The 19,543-nt window shown below is 49.9% G+C and overlaps 9 protein-coding genes across 9 annotated transcripts; 3 read left to right on the top strand and 6 right to left on the bottom strand.

Moving 5' to 3' along the window:
- Window positions 1-643: 643 nt before the first annotated feature.
- On the top strand, window positions 644-2,233 carry EURHEDRAFT_412567 (cytochrome P450). Its single transcript, XM_040781938.1, has one exon. The coding sequence runs from the start codon at window positions 672-674 to the stop codon at window positions 1,842-1,844; it is 1,173 nt and encodes a 390-aa protein (XP_040638926.1). The 5' UTR covers window positions 644-671; the 3' UTR covers window positions 1,845-2,233.
- A 208-nt stretch (window positions 2,234-2,441) lies between these two features.
- On the top strand, window positions 2,442-4,117 carry EURHEDRAFT_479137 (hydroxyacid-oxoacid transhydrogenase). Its single transcript, XM_040785461.1, has 2 exons — window positions 2,442-2,973; window positions 3,021-4,117. The coding sequence occupies exons 1-2, from the start codon at window positions 2,505-2,507 to the stop codon at window positions 4,025-4,027; spliced, it is 1,476 nt and encodes a 491-aa protein (XP_040638925.1). The 5' UTR covers window positions 2,442-2,504; the 3' UTR covers window positions 4,028-4,117.
- A 40-nt stretch (window positions 4,118-4,157) lies between these two features.
- On the bottom strand, window positions 4,158-4,895 carry EURHEDRAFT_402866 (uncharacterized protein; the record flags this gene model as incomplete). The annotated part of the gene is made up of 1 exon (XM_040780172.1): window positions 4,158-4,895. One exon carries the CDS (start codon window positions 4,893-4,895, stop codon window positions 4,158-4,160), a length of 738 nt encoding a protein of 245 aa, XP_040638924.1.
- A 179-nt stretch (window positions 4,896-5,074) lies between these two features.
- EURHEDRAFT_69141 (uncharacterized protein) lies at window positions 5,075-5,793 on the bottom strand. The gene has a single exon (XM_040787625.1). It carries the CDS (start codon window positions 5,749-5,751, stop codon window positions 5,170-5,172), a length of 582 nt encoding a protein of 193 aa, XP_040638923.1. The 5' UTR covers window positions 5,752-5,793; the 3' UTR covers window positions 5,075-5,169.
- A 302-nt stretch (window positions 5,794-6,095) lies between these two features.
- On the bottom strand, window positions 6,096-7,060 carry EURHEDRAFT_402864 (uncharacterized protein; the record flags this gene model as incomplete). The annotated part of the gene is made up of 3 exons (XM_040780171.1): window positions 6,096-6,713; window positions 6,939-6,976; window positions 7,030-7,060. 3 exons carry the CDS (start codon window positions 7,058-7,060, stop codon window positions 6,096-6,098), a joined length of 687 nt encoding a protein of 228 aa, XP_040638922.1.
- A 944-nt stretch (window positions 7,061-8,004) lies between these two features.
- EURHEDRAFT_523390 (uncharacterized protein) lies at window positions 8,005-10,415 on the bottom strand. The gene is made up of 2 exons (XM_040786894.1): window positions 10,132-10,415; window positions 8,005-10,076 (listed from the first exon to the last, which is right to left on the bottom strand). The coding sequence occupies exons 1-2, from the start codon at window positions 10,151-10,153 to the stop codon at window positions 8,476-8,478; spliced, it is 1,623 nt and encodes a 540-aa protein (XP_040638921.1). The 5' UTR covers window positions 10,154-10,415; the 3' UTR covers window positions 8,005-8,475.
- Window positions 10,416-11,575: 1,160 nt separating this feature from the next.
- Window positions 11,576-12,841, bottom strand: EURHEDRAFT_412560 (uncharacterized protein). The gene is made up of 4 exons (XM_040781937.1): window positions 12,666-12,841; window positions 12,263-12,610; window positions 12,034-12,193; window positions 11,576-11,977 (listed from the first exon to the last, which is right to left on the bottom strand). Exons 1-4 carry the CDS (start codon window positions 12,699-12,701, stop codon window positions 11,688-11,690), a joined length of 834 nt encoding a protein of 277 aa, XP_040638920.1. The 5' UTR covers window positions 12,702-12,841; the 3' UTR covers window positions 11,576-11,687.
- A 112-nt stretch (window positions 12,842-12,953) lies between these two features.
- On the bottom strand, window positions 12,954-17,280 carry EURHEDRAFT_500709 (HECT domain protein). Its single transcript, XM_040785750.1, has 3 exons — window positions 16,932-17,280; window positions 13,262-16,865; window positions 12,954-13,208 (listed from the first exon to the last, which is right to left on the bottom strand). Exons 1-3 carry the CDS (start codon window positions 17,123-17,125, stop codon window positions 13,086-13,088), a joined length of 3,921 nt encoding a protein of 1,306 aa, XP_040638919.1. The 5' UTR covers window positions 17,126-17,280; the 3' UTR covers window positions 12,954-13,085.
- A 415-nt stretch (window positions 17,281-17,695) lies between these two features.
- Window positions 17,696-19,163, top strand: EURHEDRAFT_515519 (putative C2H2 finger domain protein; the record flags this gene model as incomplete). The annotated part of the gene is made up of 3 exons (XM_040786388.1): window positions 17,696-17,790; window positions 17,844-19,083; window positions 19,146-19,163. 3 exons carry the CDS (start codon window positions 17,696-17,698, stop codon window positions 19,161-19,163), a joined length of 1,353 nt encoding a protein of 450 aa, XP_040638918.1.
- Window positions 19,164-19,543: the final 380 nt, after the last annotated feature.

The following is a 19,543-nucleotide window of genomic DNA, read 5'->3' as shown; positions in this document are numbered from 1 at the left end:
TGTCAGCTTGCTTGGAAGGTTGACTTTGGTGTGGTGAGAACGTAGTTTGTTGGGGGAAAAGTGCGTTAATGGGTGGATGGCGAATTGTTCTCGTGATTGCTTTGTTTTATTCAGTAATAATATGTATCCTTGCTTTCTGCATATTAAAAATGACTCAATTCCAAAAGTACTATTCGCGTTCCAATATGGCCACTCCTTACAATGGGGAATAGCACAGCCCTAAGCATATTTCCGACATGACTATTCGCTATACAGGCCCAACCTGCTAACTCTCAACATTATCTAAATTATGTCCATCCACTCTGTCCTCCGTACCCCACTTCGTACGGTGCACAGATGTCAATGTCACCAAGATCTACTAACGTTGATCCCGTTTCACTAACACTAGTGTCCGGCGGGGTCTGCCGACCTACCAATGACAATTCTCCTGAAAACAATAATCCCGGCGATGTTGTGTAGTTTCGAGACGTTAAATGAGCGCCAATGTCATTTGTGTATATGAAACTATTACCCTAAAGACGAATGTGCGTGGGTAGTTCGGCAGCAGATAGCCGGAGGGGGGAGGGTGTATTTAAGGGAGTATATAGATAGGTGCAGAGGTTGGACGAATTCAATGCTGGATTATCTGAGACATTCTATTTCATACTACTGGTATTGATCCTAATTTCATCATGTTATTCGGACTCACCCTCAAACTTGTTCCAGCTCTTTACGCTGTTTATCTATTCGTATCAACTATATGGTACATCTACCTCCACCCCCTCCGCCGCATCCCCGGCCCAAAATCATGGATTATCTTCCCCATCCTCCGACAGATATCCGGCATCCGCGGACGATTCGACAGCGACATTTGCCGCTTCCACAGAACCTACGGCCCAGCCGTCCGTTACGGCCGGGACGAAGTATCCTTTATCACGCCCGACGCGTGGAAGGAGATATACGGACACGGTCACGCTCAACTACCAAAGGTATTGACGTCTGCCAGTAATACATCTGATATTGTCAGTTCGAACGATGCGGATCATAGTCGCCACCGGAAAGCGCTTTCGCATGCGTTTTCCGCGAAGGGTCTGCAGGCGCAGGAACCGCTTGTTAATGGGTATGTGGATAAATTGATTGAGAGGTTAAAGGGTATGGCGGAGACCGGTGTGCCGGTCGATATGGTAAAATGGTATAATCTGACGACGTTTGATATAATTGGGGATCTTGCGTTCGGGGAGCCATTTGGGGGTCTGGAGAAGGCTGAGTATCATCACTGGGTGGCGATGGTTTTTGGGTTTGTCAAGGTTATTTCATTTGTGAGACTTGGGGATTCGTATCCTGTTGCGTTTAGCTTGTTGAAAGCGTTCCTGTTGCCGAAGGGTTTGATGGCCGCGAGACAAAGGCAGCTCGATCATGCAAAGAGCACTGTTGCGAAGAGGTTGCAGAATGCCGATAGGTATCATCGAGGTGACTTTATGGATTCGATGCTGCGACATGCTGGGGAGAAGGATGGGTTGTCTGTTGAAGAGCTTGAGGGGAATGCGAATATCCTGATTATCGCGGGGAGTGAGACGACCGCGACTTTGCTGTCTGGGGCGACGTACTGGCTGCTCAGGACACCGGATGTTATGAAGAAGGTTACGGATGAGGTGAGGAGTGTGATGCTGTCGGAGGCTGAAATTACTTCGAGCAATATTGCTGCGAGACTTCCTTATATGCTTGCTTGTCTTGAGGAGGCACTTCGGATGTATCCTCCTGTTCCGACGGGATTGCAGCGGAGGACTTTGACGCCTGTTCGGATTTCGGGATATGATGTCGCACCTGGTGTATGTTCACCTCGTCCCCGAGAAAACAAATGCTAACAGTGTCCAGACATCGGTGTCCATCCACCACTCTGCAGCCTACACCTCCCCGATCAATTTCTACCGTCCCGAGCAATTCATTCCCGAACGCTGGCTACCAGAAGCCAAAAACAATCCGTCCTCGCCCTTCTTCTGGGACAGACGTGACGTCCTGCAGCCATTTTCGGCAGGGCCGCGGAATTGCATTGGAAGGAATTTGGCGTTTGCAGAGATGCGGCTTATCCTTGCAAGGGTGCTTTGGAATTTCGATCTGGAACTTTGCAACGAGAGTGCAAACTGGAGCGAGCAAAAGATCTATACGTTGTGGGAGAAACCAGCTCTGATGTGTAAATTGAGGCCACGGATGTGAGACTAGCCGGGTATTGTTTCGGTAATGTAAAGATTGACGTCGGTAGATAGTATCTGATTCAACTCGGTGCAATTATTATGTTGTTTTCTGATATAGTAGTTAATCTAACCTTATATACGGACAACGCGGACCGCATTAACCGGCCTACGTAGTGACCCCAACCTCGGCTCTCCGATCTCCAATCCCCCGCATTCTCGGCCGTTACAATAAGTCCGGAGCCGGAGTACATATTCCTGTCTTCCTCGCTTCTCACTTCTCAATTAATTCTCTCTCTTCTCTATACACATTCTTAGATACTAGAATAAGTGACCATGTCTATCCGCATCCCTGCTTCAGCTGGCACACGAGCCCGCTCCCTCCTCCGCACCGTCCAATACACCCACCCTCCCTCATGTCCCTGCCACGGAAACCCCCTTCATCACCTTCAACACGGCCACCACAACCCAACCTCTCTCACCCGCCATCTCGCAACACCAGTAGACCCTTCGCGACAAAAGGAATATGCTTTTGAAATGGCTGCGTCGAGCATCCGCTTCGGCCCCGGATCCACCAAGGAAGTGGGTATGGATTTCAAGAACCTGAAAGCGAACCGCGTGTGCATTGTTACGGACGAGAATGTAGCAAAGCTGGATGCGATGAAGCAGGCCGTGGAAGCGTTGAGTCACGAGGGGGTAGAGTTTACGGTGTTTGATCGAGTGCGGATTGAGCCGAAGGATAGCTCGGTGAAGGAGGCGATTGATTTTGCGAAGCCATATGGGGCGGATGCATATCTTGCGGTTGGTATGTCAATTCTTCTCCCGTTGGATGATCTATGGCTAATAGTCAAGGTGGTGGATCCGTCATTGATACCGCCAAACTTATGAACCTCTACACTTCCTTCCCTGAGGCCGATTTCCTCGACTTTGTCAACGCTCCATTGGGGAAGGGTCTTCCTGTAAACAAGCCACTTAAACCGCTCATTGCTGTGCCTACGACAGCCGGTACTGGTTCTGAAACCACTGGAACAGCCATCTTTGACCTTGTCTCCAAGAAAGCTAAGACGGGTATCGCTCACCGCAATCTGAAACCGACACTCGGTATCTGTGATCCGATCAACACGCGTACAATGCCTCCCGCGGTAAAGGCGGCTTCTGGACTCGACGTGCTCTGCCACTCTCTCGAATCCTGGACCGCAATCCCGTACAACGAGCGTACTCCGCGTCCTGCAAATCCCATTCAACGTCCTGCCTACCAAGGTGCAAACCCTATCTCCGATATCTTCTCCCTTCAGGCTCTTAAGAGCTGCGTGGAGTACCTTCCCCGTGCTGTTAAGGATCCCGATGACTTTGAAGCGCAGTCGCAGATGCTCCTCGCGGCAACTCTGGCAGGTGTTGGGTTCGGCAACGCGGGTGTCCACTTGTGCCACGGCATGAGTTACCCGATTTCCAGCCAGAACCCGGGATACAAACACGGTGGCTACGCTGTCCCTCACCCAATTATTCCTCATGGTGTTTCCGTCGCCGTCACCGCCCCAGCTGTCTTCCGCTTCACGGCCGCGTCGAGCCCGGACCGTCACTTGGCTGCTGCAGAGGCGTTCGGCGTAGACATCTCAAATGTGAAGCGCGAGAGTGCCGGAGAGGTACTTGGGGAGGCCATTGCCAATTTCCTGGTTAAGCTTGGCGGACAGCCCCGCGGATTGAAGGACTTGGGATTCAAGGGGTCAGACGTGGATGGTCTCGTAGAGGGGACATTGCCGCAGAAGCGTGTGCTGATGCTGGCGCCGAACTTGAACGAAGAGTTGCAGGCTGAGAAGCAGGAATTGAGGACATTACTTGAACAGTCGTTGGATTATTAAATAGAGAGTATAGTTAGCAAGTAAATATTACGTGAACACAAAAACAGAATTTAATAAACAATAGTAAATCATGATCATCATACAAATCCTGGAACGAATCGCCAAGTCGAATCCGTAGCCCTCAGGCAAATCAGGCCACAAAACTCTGAACAGGGTTATCATCCCCAGCTTCAGTAACAGTCTCAGTCTCATCTTTAATCTCCATCGCCTCCTCCGGACTCTTCTGAACCTCAGCACCCTTTTCCGTCAACGGCAAATCCAAAAACATCTCCTCAGCTCTCAACTTCTCCCCAACCTTCTCCCCCGGCGCCGCATCAATCCCCTCCCTTATCTCCCCCAACTTAATAATGGCGTCCTGCACCAATCCCGCAAGCGCATGCCCCTCTCCCACAACCCTCTCTGCCTCCCTTCTCAACCCCCCCATCCAATACTCAATATCGTACTGCACTTCTGTAGCCCTAACCATAAACACATCATCCACAGCCCGCAGAAACCACTTCGTCATGCGCATCTCCGGCAGAAACTCCTTGTTCAACCAGCTCCGCAGAAAGACCACGGAGGTAGTCAGCCGGTTGTACCGGTTGTTGTAGCGCAGGTTGTAAGTAGTATTGCTGGTTTCGTATTGCTTTATGGCTTGCTGGCAAATCCTTAGGAGACGGGTTAGGATATCGAGGACGGAGGTGCGCAGGTCGTGGAACCAACCTAGGGCATGGGGGGAGTCGGACCAGTCTGGCGCAGAGAGTTGGGCAAGGATGTGTTCGTATTCTTTGTCTGAGTCTTGGTCTGGGGTAGGGGTTGAGGGCGATTGGGGAGCTGGGTTGAGGGGGCTCGTGGTGTGTTTAGAGCGAAAGGGGAGGAAGAAGGACATTTTGGTTGTCAGTATGGTTTTGTAGGGTTATTGTGTAATGTATAGGAAGGAGTTGACTCTCGGTCAGTGGTATCTGGTGGAGTAGAAGTGGAATAGGAAGAGGGGAGAGAAATGGAAAGAGAGGTTTAATACAGAAGAATTTTCATTGATGATGTATGTATTCATCTTCTACTTGCAGTGCGGTATTTGCATAATGACATGTCTGTGTAAGGCCACAAGGCCACCAGAACGAAGGCTTGACGTTTCTTCATTACCACCAGCATAACAACCCAACTCAAAACTTCTCCCCAGGAAAAGGAAAACCCCCTGGCAAACCCACAAACATCTGATCCGCAGTATACCCCTCCCCCAAATCCTCAAGTCTAAAAACAGCCTCCTGCACCAACCGCCCAATGATAAACCCTTCAAAAATCACTGTCCGCGCACTCTTCCTAACCTCCAGCATCTCTCTCACAAAAGCAGAGTCCAAGTCCACATCCCCCTTTGTGAAATACATTTCTCCCACATTGACCAAGTCCCCCAGACTCATCATGAACTCGGCCACGGCAAGAAGAAAGAATCGCGATAGCTGTGTCACGGGGATGAAGTTATCCCACCATTCGAGAAACTTCGGAATGGATTCGCGGAGCTTGGTGTAGCGCAGAGAGTGTTCGTGAGAGGTCTTTTCGTAGAGGTGTAGAGCTGCTTCGATGGCTTGGATGGATTTGGTAGTCATGCTAGTGATTGTCCAGCGAAGGTGCCTGAACCAAGATATCGCCTGGGGATGGTGGGTTTTGGGCCAGTCCGGGGCGGATAATGGAACGGTTTGGTCAGGCACTTGGATGAAAGATAGGTATTGTTCTTGAAATGTATCCATTGGGAATTGGTGTTTGGGAGATATATGGGGCTGAGTGAGGGAGTAGGAAGACGGAGGGGAGGAAGTTACTGGAGAGCATCATATTACGGAAGGTACTACCGGTAGCTCTGTATAACTTTTTATGTATACACCAGCTATGTTTGATGCAATAGTGCTTCTAGAATATTCACGTACGTACTAAACCCGTTTAAGAGCATCAACAACCAGTGCCAGCATTGCTTGAGCAGCTTTGGATCGTCAGCAGTGTCTTACGATATACATGCGCTGAATACAAATCTGACAAACCAGCGCCACGATCAGCTCTTCTCCCATAAACCACCCATCTAGCGACCCAAATCCAAACCTCAAGCCCAAGGCATGACATCACTATAGCCAGGCAAAGTCGGAAACATGTCCTGACCAACCTGACCATCCTCCAACTCCTGCAACCGAACCAAAGCCTCCTGCACCAGTCCAACAATATACGCCGCCTCACGCAGCACCTCTCTTGCTTTAGCTCTTACCTCCCTCATCTCCTTCGACACGACAACAGGCACCTCTGGCTCAGCAATCATATCCCTAGGATCAAGGTCCTTGCCCAGTTCCATCAGCTTCCCCTCCATTTCACGCAGGTACTCTTTGGTCATCTGGGTTTCGACGATGAAAGTATGTTCCCACCACCGCTGCAGCCTTCTGAGGGAACATTGCAGGTGGAGGTAGCGGCCAATGTGGTCGTCGTCAGTCTTTTGGTAGACTTGGAGAGCTTCGTTGATGATAGTGATGGAGCGCGAGGTGATGCTCGAAATGGTGAGGCGGAGATGCGAGAACCACAGTACGGAATCGGGAGTGTTTGTCCAGTCTGGGGCGGTTGCGATGGGTGAGATGGGGGGGCCTTCGATGATATCGTAGGGATGAGTGGACATTGTCGACTGAGGATTGTCTTTGGTCGTCTTGTCTTGCAGTTGAGATAATAATGTGGACGACTGTGATAGATGGAGGTAGAGGGGAGAGGGAAAGGAGAGAAAGAGAAATGGATTGGGGAAGTGAAAGTGGTGTGGAAACGGAAGGTGCACTGGGGTCAGTGTTAGTATTTCTGCATCGCTACTGTATGCGCTTACCTACTATACTCGATGCAGTTGTACCTATTCGACTCAAAAAAAATGAGGTAGAAGGATTAATAGTTATAGGAAGCCACGTCAAAGGCATACCATCAGAGTACCATCATGGCAGCAATCCTCTTGTATTCCTAATTCAGTGTTTAGCATTGGCACGAAGCTATTTGAAGCAGCAGGAATATACCTGGTTGAGCAGCACAACCACCAAAGCTCATGAATTCGACTTGTTTCGTCTCATAGCTACAAGGGACCCATCCTAACAATCAAAATCTGGAAATGTCTTCTCGATGACATACCCCTCTTTATATCCCACCAACAAACCAGCGACAGCCTGTGATGTAGGTGGAGGGCCAGTCGGGAGCGGTTAGAGAGGAGGGATCTCCGTTACGAGAAAGAGGCTAGGAAATTTTGGTTGGATCGGCCATGGTTGATGATCGTGGTTTGGAAGATGAATGAAGTGACGGAAGAAGAGTAGTGTGAGGTATGGAGATGTCATGAATCCTGTATGCATTGCCATTTTCTACGCAATTGCAACTAACCAATGAACTTGCACGTCTTTTCCAAAATGGGAATAGTACACAAAATCTTGAGGGATACTATTGGTAGAAGGTCGGAAAGTAAGCTCCACTTGCTTGGAAGTAGAATTGCATCAAGTATAAGTGCTCAGAACATACAACGTCGATGCAAAGATACTTTCACTTGAATTGCCAGTATCGACCGCCTTAGACTTGCATGGGCGAAGTATAAAACATCATTCCTTTGGTCACTCTTGCTCTTCCTCTCAACAACATTGAGACGTTTTTCTGTATTGAAGTATAGTTCCAACATGATATTCGAACGCGAGGAAAGAGAATATAGGCGACATGATCATAGTGACATCGACTTAATCCTTCGATCCGATTTAGCTTCCCGAGCAAGGATTTCCCGGCGACATCCCGAAAGACCTGCTCGGGGTTGTCGGATCCGGCCATGGGATTCAGGCCGTAGACATTATCGATGATTTATCAACGAAACTGGATGATTGCTTGGAAGTGGTGCCTTTTGGAACCGACATGGCGAGGGAGGGCAATTAGAATGTAGAGTGTTAGGTGTGGGTGTTTTTTAGGAAGGAGGTTATTCCTAAGATTTTCTCGTTGAGGGCATTGCGTGTTGTATGCGTATGTAGTTTGTTTTTCTTATTATGGATGGTGAAGATGAGAAAGTATAGATATAGACAGAGACGGAGAAGCTGATGAAGTGAAGGAATTGATTGGGACAGTGAGGCAAACAAATGAGTAAAATGCTGTGAAGTGAGATCCCGGGTTGCTTTAGCAAACAGCCTATTGTAAAACAAGCGATAGCTTAGCAATAGTAGCTACTATTATAGCCTGGGAAGAAGCAACGCTGACTATGGCGTTAAGGATACCATTGGAAGCATAGGTAGTACGAAGGAAGAAAGGCCAAGCATATTGAATCCGAATGAAACGTATTCAACTTTTTATTGCTATCCTATGCTGATTTTACAAGCACGCCTATGCTTATGCATATTGAACATTATGCTCTTGTCCTTAGTTCAAATAAACGCCAACCAACGCCATGGGTATAGATGAAACAAATGCAAATATGAGGACAATCTCGGAAGTGAAACAACTCAAAACATTGAACTCCGCTTCTTCGCCAACTTCTCCTTATTCTTCTCCTCCGACGACCGGCGCAATCCAAAGAAACTGCTCTTCTTTTGCTGCAAGGCCGGTGACGATACGTGTTGTGGCTGGAGCGGAAGGAATTGTACTGATGCATGTGCGTTCGGTCGTCGATTCGGACCTGCTTGTGATGGTGGGGCGTGAAGATACGGGCCTGAACTGGGACCAGGACCAGGACGTGGCGGAAGATGTGGCCGTGATGACGATGGATGTGATTGCATAGGACGATGCTGAGTCGGGCGTTGTGGCTGACGCTGAGGTTGCGGTTGGGGTTGTGGCCGAGGCTGTGTAGGGCGCTGTTGCTGAGATTTGCGCACTTGCTCTTCCTCTCTGCCGTAAATCTTTTGTAGACGCTTTGTTTCCTTTTCGATTTCGATTTGCTTCTTGCGGCGCGCTTTGTCGTTTGCTTCTTGGGCTTTCTTCTGACGGCGGAGGTCGTCGTCTGGTTTGGTACCGGGGGAGAAACGTACTTGTTGTGGTTGCTGTTGCTGTTGCTGTTGCTGTTGTTGTTGCGAACGAGGCTGAGGTTGAGGCTGGGACTGGGGCACGGCTTCTGGCAATGGCTTGGTTTGCTGGGGAATGGTAATCCGTGGTCGTTGCGGGCCTTGGCCTGTAGGGTGCGGTTTGTTATTCGCAACCAATGCACCAGACATAGCGGGTGGTTGCTGAGGCTGATACTGAGGCTGAGGTTGTGCTTTATTGCTGCTTGCAAGAGCAGGAGCAACAGAAGCAGTGCTAGGACCCGGTTTCTGGATAGGTTTCTGCACAGCAAGAGCATTCTGCGGAGTCATATGCGGTTTCTTGACATCATGCGAAATCGAAAATGCCTTCTCAATAGACGTAAAAAACACATCTCTAATCGTAACAGCCCCCAGCAACAACACACACTCCAACCCCTTAAAATCCTCCATCTCCACGCGATACAAATTTGGTTCGTATAATGTCAGCTCGCGCAGACCCTTGAATATCGAAATCGTGATATCCGGCTCTTTACTCTTCGTCTTTGTCTCAGGAATCGATGCTGTTTTTCCAGATAACAAACACGCCAGATCCTTGGATAACTTGCTATCCTTCCGCCATCCAAAGCGCAGTTTCGGCGTAACATCCGCAATCGCAGGATCAATCTGTGTGCGATCTAGCGTCGAGCTCGACGGCTGCCGGAACGTATGCTGCGGCATTTCGAAATCCCACATCGCAGGGCTATTCCATGTCTTGGGCTTATACCGCACAACGATCTCTTGGTCCGGATTATACAAATGCACAACGAACTGGCTCGGGAGGATGGGTTCAGGGGGAGGCGTAACGCCACCGTTTGCGCGGATCGCGTCTGCGGAGAGTGATGGTTGTGTCCATTCTGGGATGAGGAGGACTTCGCCGTAGATGATTTCCGGGACGTAGGGATCGCAGAGGGCTACTGCGTAGCGGTTTTTCGAGGAGGGAGAGGATGGGTCGGGGTAGCGGAGGTGGTAGGCTGGGGTGGGTTCGTCACCGTGGTGGCAGAGGTAGATGACCCAGGAGTGTTTATTCTGGCCATGTTTGAGGTAGAATGCTGTTCTTATTAGCTGTGTGGGTTAATGTGGACGCGCGAGCGCAGGGGTACATACTGGGGAGGTTCTCATCGAGCATATTGCGCGCGCGCGTAAAAGTGTCAGGGATACGAATAACTCCCCGATGCGATTGGCGTCAGTTAAAGGTCAATCGATAGTGACAGGAACGAGTGGATGTTATAAAAGATGGAGAAGCGTGATGTCGTACTCGTACAGGAACCTCTCGCCCTGCGCCACTCGCAGATCGGCTATTTTTAGCGTCTATCTTATCGATCTTCGTCACCTATAACGAAGGCTCCAGCATTTCACTCAATGTCTGTATACAAAGTACTGTTAGAATAGTAATGAAAAGATCCAATCTTCTCTGCGCCGGCCTTCACCGGTTGTTGTATGCAAGTCGTGCAGCTGACTTTCCCCGCTATAGGTACTTAGGTGCTCCACAGGCAAAGAATATATACAACTGCGCCCGGAAACAACGGAATTGCATTTGCACTGCTTTGTCAATTTGGCTGCCTATTATCCACTGTATGCCACTGCCTATATTTCTCTTTTCCACAATATATGACACGAGCTCGTTTAGCTTCATCTCCGCGGATGGGAGACTACTGGACCCCAGCACCACGGTAAGGTACGAGCTCTTGCTGGGGAAGAAGAAAAAAGTATTCGGTGTCTTCTGTATGCAGTCAGCCAACAAACAAGCGGAGGTGGTACGCGTACCTGTTTTTGTACGGATTTGTACACGGTACTCTGGGAGCGCATTGATTCGCATGGTTAAAATGAACCGGACCTATGGTCGTTAGCTGGAAACAAGAGAGGGACTCACTGATATATCAATGCTGAGAACCGGGCCAATAGCATTGTGATATTTACTATGCCAGTACAAGTAAGTGTTGATAGTATTTATGGAATAGAAGAGAAGGATAGGAACCTAAATAGCAGCAGCATCGAACCCAATCTAAAGCAAGATCATTAGCTGGAGACAGGAGAAGAAGACTGACCTGAATGTCTCGTTGGGTGGTTTCCCATATCGGAGGATGAGACTTAAGAACATGTTAGTACAGCCTATAGAACGCGAGGGTGCGCAGTGGAAGTATATAGCCTCAAAGCCTGGCACCATCTGAGCAATATGCTTTGCCGGAATTCGACGAGATCATGAAAGTCGTATTCCTGGAAAGAGATCAGTCCTGTCCCAGCTGAAGGAAGGACTTACCTCCAAGCATGCATAGCATCATAATCCATGCGAAGACATGACCGTCCGCTGTCTGCGTCTGCTATCTCCAACTCGATTCCATCGAGGTACTTATACACCTTCCGAATCTCGAGTCTTTGTCTGCCACATGCGATGCGAATGAATGTCCATTGTCACTTTATCCTTTGTGTGTGACGGAATGATACATGGCAGAAGATGTCGGTGCTTTGTACAATAATCTCAAAGAACTATTTCTGTCTCAACGGCCTGAAACCCTTTACTCGAGAACCACGGCAATAAAACACATAAAGACTCACATCAACAGATATTCTCTTTGATCTATTATCTAATCATCTCTATTATCCCAAGCCCATTCTCAACCAAACAACATAATGAAGATGAACCGAAAATAACTCTTTATCCTTTATACCCTCACTCCCCCAACCTCCTTCCCACCAGGTACCTTAGCAGCTTCTCTCTCAGCCGTACTAAGCTGCAACCCCTGGTCCTCCCACCCCTGCGTACCAAGCTTGTACAGCGTCCTCTGGCGCTCGCGGTGGGGAGTGGGGCCGTCCTTTCCGCGACGGCTGCGCGAGTCCGCTGTCTCGACGAGACTTGCGTTATCGCCATCGAGCAAGTAGCCTTCGAGGTCGTCTTTGTGCTCTTCTTCCGAGAAGACGTAGGTGCGGTATTCAGTGTTGGCCCAGCCGGTACCTGTGCGGTTGGTTAATGGAAAAGTCCGTTTGGTGTTGGAGATAAGCGGGACGTACCCTGGTATTGAGAGCTATCCTCCCAGTCCTCGGTGAGATAATGCAGGAAGCCACCATGAGTCACCACAACAATCTCCTTCTCGGGTCTGGCCTTTAACCACCGTCTTGCGTCACGGGCACGATCCTTGATCGCCTGGTTGGTAGGCTTATAGCGACCTTCCTACTACTCGTTAGCATCGTCCCCCTTCCACATCACACATACACTCAAAGCTAAAGCTTCAAAACTCACAAACTTATTATTCCACCCATCCTCCAACAACTCCAAATCAACCGGCAACCCCTTCTCCACAAACTCCCTCTCCAAAACCTCCGGATCACTCCCCGTGTCACAAGGAACGTCACTAGTCTCCTGCACATCTGGCAATGTAATGAGTTTCACACCATCGCCTTTCTCAAAGGCAGGCTCGAAGCTATGCAGCGCTGTGTAGAGGGTTCTGCGCAGCGGAGAGGCGGTTACGAGCTCGATGCGGTCGTGGTAGGGGAAGGCGTTGCGGAGGGTGCGGCATTGTTCATGGCCGAGGTCGGTGAGGGAGGGGTCGTGGATTACGTGGTTTGCTGTTGTGAGGTTGTGGACGCCCTGTAACTTTGTTTAGATTTCTTGATGAGAACAACATTGGGGGATGGGGAGGTACCTGGGCATGGCGGACGAGGTGGATGACGGGAGGCATGTTGATGGTTGAGGGGCTAATAGCGGGGTATTAAGAGAGAAAGAATTAAGTATTCAGGAGATGATTCCCCCAAACAATATTATCCTCAGGAACCTGATGTTTTGTAGAACTAGGAACAGGACGATAAGAAGGGACGATGCGATGGTGATGAAATTCCCAGAGGCAATTCTGACTCAGGCCGGACCACAGCTGCCCGCCATCCTCGGATTCTACACCCTATAGCATACGGAGTACATAGTTTCAATTAAAAGACTAGAATAAGAACCGTAAATTCAATATGATACCCCAAAGAAGCCCCTTCGCCTCTATATATCAACTAAATATACTAAATGTACACTATGGGTATGTCCAATAATGCCGAAATGCCGGAGTTGTATGAACCAACTATGCAACGCCAAAGCCCCGGGCATTCTCCAATGCCTTGTTCAACTTCTCTTCCAATACGCTCTTGCAGGAATATTCTGGGAGTAAAAGTCGACCGAAACAGGTTAGACTGGTTGGAAGGCGCTGCTCAAGTTAGCAAAGAACAAATATGATAGTTATGTTGGAAGGTAACTTACAGCATCCCCCACTCCGTTCTTCTGGATAACGAACATGATGCTCGCAATCCCATTGACAGGCACGCGGTCGCTTGCCGTGACAAATTCCAGGAGTTGTGCCTTCTTCTCCGCTGAGAATCTCTGCGCGATGCTCCAGAAATCTCGAACAACAGGGTGACTCGGACCGAATCCACCCTCGTACCGCGCATGCCGCTCCAGCTCTTTCACGTCAATCTCCTGGATACCTTCAACGACAGTTTTAAGTGCCTCTGGAGTGAAGATTGACAAAGCAGATCGATCGAGGCAGGTATAGAAACCTCGCGCAAACGCCTCGTATTGCGGCCGGACCGACTTATCCGTTAACCAAAAGATATAGTCCTTAACGAATTCATGCCGATTCCGATTCGTCACGAGACACGCTTCTTCAGCTGGCGGAGTCGGAGACTGTATCGATATCGAACCCTCCATGGATTTAGCAAAGTCACCATGCGACGATTCGCAAGACATAAGTTCCGTCGCTTCGGCAGCCATTGAGGATGGTGGACTCAGGTTCGCGCGGTCTCCGTAATGAGGAATGTCTGACCAGGCGGTCGAGTATTTTCCATCGACAGGCATGGATCTCGAAGGCAGTGGCCACATGGCGTCTCGGTCAACGCGCTGCATATCAACTGTCTCCACGCGCCCGAATGCTTCAAAGCTGAACTCATAGGTTCGCATGAATATGTCCGCAACGTCGCCGTCCTGCCACGTCAGAAGTCCCTCGAGACCCTTGGCCAGTTCTAGCCAACCATCCTGGATTTGGTCCAGGCGCTTCACCTTGAGGCCAAGCAACTTGCGGTAAAAGGCAATCGGGAAGTTGACTGGTAGGGTTAGACCGTTATACACCGCAAGCGACAGCAAAAGCCCAAGAAGCTCGAATTTATATAGCGGCTCCAACGAGCATGGTTGGAACCATGATATCCGTGTACGCGGGTCCACGGTAAACATGCCGTACGACGGATGCAAAGCCTCTGCCATAAGCACTCGGAAGAACTCTTGCTGCACGCCACCGTGGTCGAGACCTTCCTCACCTTCGTCCATGCCCATCTGCACCTTCAACGGACGCATTAGTTCGCGCTTCTCGCGTCGCCAAAGCTGATTCAATGCATCCGTAACGACGTTGTCTCGCCGCACGACGAGGACCAAGTATGTCGACATAGACGTCTTCATCCTCGACAGCAGGGATACATCGTCATTGACGTGGATAGCTCCAAATGCTGTCTGAGTGACGTGACGGGTCGTAGTCATCGCAGACTCGTAGTATTTAGACATAACAGAGTAATTCAAAGCTCGGAAGTAGATGACTAGGGCCGGCGGAGGGAACAAGAAAGAGTGTGACAACAGATGCATAGTCTTGTTATTATTAGACATGGTCCCCAGCCATTCCACAGGCATCTCCAGAGGATCCAGCCTCTCTGCAAAAAATGGTGTGTGGAAGTCTTCGGGGACAAGACCGAGTCGATTCCGTTCTTTGTATAGTGTAGAAAGGATCTGCACGGCGCCTCCAACGGTGCTGCTTCGTGGGATTCGTGGATTGCCATCCCATTCTCGAAGCAGAAGAGTACGAAGCCATTCTGTAATAATCGCAGGAGCACCTGGATGATGGTTAGTGGGCGCCTCACCATATTCCTGGTTGTTGGGACAAGTTGTGAGGTATTGTTCGCTGAGATTATCCACAATCAAGTCCAAGACATTGCTTTTGAGCGAGAAGGTATAATCGCGTGCCTTGGAAATCTCATGGAACGCTAAACGCGCCGTCAAGGCGCGAACAAGGCGATTCGCAAGCCGGAGAGCAAGCCCATGCTCGAATTTGTCAGTGACCTCCGTGACCAATTCAGCACTTGAAGACGGGAGATTCCGCATTTCAGCATCCGGAGCGACGGTGCCAATAGCACGCATCCGGAGAATGCCTCGCCATGTTGGAGCGTCTACCTCAGGAACTGATCCGGCTAAGGCAAAAAGTGCAATCGTAACTATATGGGCGGCATTCGCATCGGTGACGTGCTCTTCCTGTATAGAATCAGATGTTTGACGAGCAAGTATGGGAGCTGATAGAGGTGCTGCTATGCTCGAAGTCGCTGATGAACGCCGCGAATGTCTGCCAGACATGGGCAACTCCTTGGGAGGAACAAATAACTTTTCCACAGCATCCCACAAGCTATGTAAGACCATATCCCAGGGGCATATCGTGGTGAGTTTGCGTAGTGACGATTGGATTTCCTGAAAATCAAGGCGTGATGACTTGTCATTTCCGTTGCTGTTGGAATTTGTGCCCTGTCGAAAGCAACGCAGGATTTGCCTCGGGCTGCTTAATGAATAGAATACTGACTGAGCTACAAACGAAAACGCCTGCTGCTGGCGAGGTGTTGCAGAAAACCACTCAGAACCATCGTAGTTACCAGTGAGCTCCATATACTCAAGTTCTTCTTTCCACCGTTGAGCCTCTTCCTCAGACTGTATCATGACTTGCCCTAGCCCATCTACAATCTCCTTTGAGAGATGTGTAACTGTCTGAACTGTCGGTACAGTCTCTTTGCGACAAGGCTGTGGCTTGCGCTTTGGCTTGCGGTCACTGGGTGACTGAATTTCTATCGGCGTCTCTGAGGGCACAGCTGGAGGTTGTCGATTCTCAATATTTTGGACATCATTCAAGACCTTGGATCCGTCCCAGGAGACGCGTCTCTCCTTCTTCTGACGCTCGAGTGGCTTTATGCTGTTGACATCTCCCGTTCGTCCCCGATGTTTCTGAGGGCGGTGTTTCAATGCCGGTGGCGTGAATTCATTCGTAGTTGCATGCGCATTGATAGAAAGTTTTTTGGTCGGCTTTCGTTCCGGATGCACCTTTTCCTCAAAGCTCGACCGCGGACCCTGACACCATTGATCCGACTCGGTGAGCGAAAGGCGTTTCACATGTTGATTGGGTAGCTTTACCTCCACCGCAGCCGATTGTCGGCTTGGGGTCCGCGGCGAATAAGCACGGTAATTCCCACTGGGAGTACCAGAATATCTGCGACTCGGGGGACGCTCGTCCTTTCTAGAGTCGGGTTTGCTGGGGTGATTGTCCAGTTTTGGGGAATGAGGCGCAGGTTGTATTGGTATTTGGTCGGGACGCGAATCGAAAGAATCATGCGGACGTCGGAGAGGAAGCCACTCAACCATCCGCAAAGGCAGAGTGTCGAAAAGATTTTGCGTGAGGGACTTTGGGTCTTTCAACTTATGGGTTGCCGTATATTGGCCGGTAGACCTTTGTATATTCGAATTAGTTTGCGCGATCTCTGTAGAGGCACTTCCCTGTTGTGCCATCGAATTCCCATGTTTTGTTGTCTGGTCGTGTTCCGCAAGTCCACGGCTGCGTCGTCTGGATCGACGTGGCGCATCGTGCGATGAGTCCCATGAAGATCTGAGAGAATTGCGACAAAGGCCATTTTCTGCATTATCCAGGCTTGCTAGGTAGCAAGCCAGTGTCCGGGCGCTTAACTCGGTGTAGCGACGAAACGGTCCCTCGGTAACTCTCCTCCGGTAACTGGCACAAGTCGGTGTAAGGCAGTTGGGGTCCTGGCATCCGTAGAGTACTTGGTTCTTATATCTGTCATAGTCAGGAATATTAGCGACCTTTGCGCTCTGGCATATCTGTTTGCTCGAGGACACTCACCTGCGAACCAAGAGATGAAACTGCCTTCGTCGATCATCGCGATACCACGGCAAGACCTGGGACGGATGCGACACCTCGACTGTATTCTGAACAATAATCTCCGGCGTGTTCGGTGGGAGTTTCGACCGGTAAAACTGCGGACTGTCACGCGAAATGTCTGGCGAACTCACTGAAGCTCCGCGGAGCCTGGTCATCTTCGCGGTCTAATAGGGCGCATGCCTGACGCGGGAGCCAGAGTGGCAGGAATAGTTGATGCTCTGCCTTTGGTTCGTGAAAAAAGTCCCGGCCACGTAAACACCGCCCGGTAATCAAGCAAACAAAAACGGCTAAGGCAGCCTGACGAGTGATATCATCATCGTCTGTATCAGCATTACCGGCACCATCACGGTGGTCCGCCACATATGCACGTGACCTTCCCCAGAATCGGAGCTGTAAATATAATGTTCCGGTAAAGTCATTTACTAAGCGAGAGTAAGCCATATCGGGATAGCACGTGCAGAACGTCATTGCCACCGCCGAAAAAGGAAAATCTCGATTTTCATTTCAGACCTCGACTGTTAACAGCCACTCCAGGCACTCACCACACTGCTAGGCACCCATTGACTCTGAAATATCTCTGGACGGGCTGTCTTTTATTTTGTTTTCTTTTCTCTTATATTTCCTACCTTCCGTTCGTCTTGCACCGACGACGATCGTTCTCAACCACCCCGCTACCGAACATTCATTGATAATCTCATATCGGAGGAATACATTATCCCCCCAAAATGGACGGTTCCTCCCTTCCTTACACTTGCAACACCTGCCTGGTCGCTTGGCGCAGCAGCCAGGTCCAGCGTGAACACATGCGCACAGACTGGCAGTACGTCGATCAACCCATATCCCCAAGATACATGAGGATACTAACTTCGTTAGCTTGTATAACGTCAAGCGCCGTGTCGCCTCTCTGCCTCCTGTTTCGCTGCCAACATTCAACGAGAAAGTCCTCGCTGTCCAAGCCTCTTCCACTGCCGCGGCAGCCAAGGCGTCATTTGAAAAGACCTGCGTTGCCTGTCAGAAGACCTTCTACAGTGAGAACTCGTATCAGAACCACATCAAGAGCTCGAAACACAAGTCGCGCGAGGCGCGTATGACCAAGGAGCACGCCGATGATGCTTCCTCCGTTATGAGCTCGACCTTTTCGCTTGGAGAGCCGATCAACAAGACCCAAGAGAATGATGATGTCGCCCAGGCTGCCGACAGCCTGAAGGCAGCAACGATCGAAGAGGAGGATGAACAAGAAGAGGAGCCTGATAACGAAGAGTTCTCGTCATCTCGCTGTCTTTTCTGTAACAACAAGGAATCAGACATCAACGCCAACATCGAGCACATGCTCAAGAGCCACGGCATGTTCGTCCCGGAGAAGGATTACCTCGTCAACCCTGAAGGTCTTATAAAATGGCTGTACCGCAAGATCAATGAGAACAACGAATGTCTGTACTGTCACGCCATCCGGAACAACCCCGCTGGCGCCCGCACACACATGCGCGACAAGGGCCACTGCATGATCGCTTTCGAAACTGAAGACGAACAGATTGAGATCGGCCAGTACTACGACTTCCGAAGCACTTACTCTGACGACGACGACGACGACGACGACGCTGAATCGACCATTAGCGATGTCGGAGAAGGCGGAGTCAAGGTCACATCAGAAGGCGACGACGACGGCTGGGAAACCGACGCCTCTTCCGTCGACGAAGATGAAGACGAAGAAGAGGAGCAGAAATTGGCCCTCAGCCGCAAAAACAATGCCGTCGTTCTCGAGGACGAATTCGAACTGCACCTCCCCTCTGGCCGTACAGTCGGCCACCGCTCCCTCGCCAAGTACTACCGCCAGAACCTGCACAACTACCCGACGCCTTCTGAACGCGAAGAACGCCAACTCGCCATTGAAAACGGCGAGATCGAGCCCGAACAACCAAAGCCCAGAGGCCGCAACCTCAACCGCGCGGTTGTTTCCCGCGCTAACGGCGGCTCGGGTATGGTTGGTATTCCGGAGGAGCAGAGACGGGCCGTTACCAAGGCCGAACACAAGCAGAATGACCGTGCTCAGCGACAAGAATTCAGATACCGTGCCCGTGTGAACAGGGCTGCTAACCACCAGAAACACTACCGGGTATGTTTTTCCCTTCCCCCCTCTTTGTCACATGTATGTCTTTGTACTAACAGACATTTTAGGATCCCCTTCTTCAATGATCCTGTGCGCGAGTGGAAGAAATTGGTTTCTCATGGTAGTCTCTTTTATACCATGGTTGTTATATTTCTACGTTTGATCTGTTTACGAATCCCTCTTTTTGTCCTGCATATGTCTTTGGCTTGATATGTTTATATTCGAGGAGCATGGTGTTTATTCCCATATGAGAAATGAAAAGTGTTTTCTTGAATCCCCATACTATCTTGCAATAACATGAAATTTGGTAACAGTGCTGGTTTGTAGATAATCATAGCGAGGTCCATCGCAAAATTGAAACAATCCTTCCCCGCATGCATCAGGTAAATGACTAGGTAACGATATCGTACAAGAACAAGAAAGCGAATCAGACCAGATGGGTGTAAAGCAAAGTTTTGAGCATATC

This window comes from Aspergillus ruber, assembly GCF_000600275.1.
Source record: "Aspergillus ruber CBS 135680 unplaced genomic scaffold scaffold00013, whole genome shotgun sequence".
In the NCBI taxonomy this organism is placed as follows: domain Eukaryota; kingdom Fungi; phylum Ascomycota; class Eurotiomycetes; order Eurotiales; family Aspergillaceae; genus Aspergillus; species Aspergillus ruber.
The sequence above is the reverse complement of the archived record's forward strand: the minus strand, read 5'-3'. Positions and strand labels throughout refer to the sequence as shown.

Coding starts and splice junctions, on each gene's coding strand:
- EURHEDRAFT_412567 (XM_040781938.1), top strand. CDS start 672: ATGTTATTCGGACTCACCCTCAAACTTGTTCCAGCTCTTTACGCTGTT.
- EURHEDRAFT_479137 (XM_040785461.1), top strand. CDS start 2,505: ATGTCTATCCGCATCCCTGCTTCAGCTGGCACACGAGCCCGCTCCCTC. Junction 2,974..3,020: donor GGATGCATATCTTGCGGTTG/GTATGTCAATTC, acceptor CTAATAGTCAAG/GTGGTGGATCCGTCATTGAT.
- EURHEDRAFT_69141 (XM_040787625.1), bottom strand. CDS start 5,751: ATGGATACATTTCAAGAACAATACCTATCTTTCATCCAAGTGCCTGAC.
- EURHEDRAFT_523390 (XM_040786894.1), bottom strand. CDS start 10,153: ATGCTCGATGAGAACCTCCCCA. Junction 10,077..10,131: donor GCTCGATGAGAACCTCCCCA/GTATGTACCCCT, acceptor TAATAAGAACAG/CATTCTACCTCAAACATGGC.
- EURHEDRAFT_412560 (XM_040781937.1), bottom strand. CDS start 12,701: ATGCCTCCCGTCATCCACCTCGTCCGCCATGCCCAG. Junction 12,194..12,262: donor ATGGGTGGAATAATAAGTTT/GTGAGTTTTGAA, acceptor AACGAGTAGTAG/GAAGGTCGCTATAAGCCTAC. Junction 11,978..12,033: donor GGATAGCTCTCAATACCAGG/GTACGTCCCGCT, acceptor CCAACCGCACAG/GTACCGGCTGGGCCAACACT.
- EURHEDRAFT_500709 (XM_040785750.1), bottom strand. CDS start 17,125: ATGACCAGGCTCCGCGGAGCTTCAGTGAGTTCGCCAGACATTTCGCGT. Junction 16,866..16,931: donor TTTCATCTCTTGGTTCGCAG/GTGAGTGTCCTC, acceptor TGACTATGACAG/ATATAAGAACCAAGTACTCT. Junction 13,209..13,261: donor AGAACGGAGTGGGGGATGCT/GTAAGTTACCTT, acceptor TAACTTGAGCAG/CGCCTTCCAACCAGTCTAAC.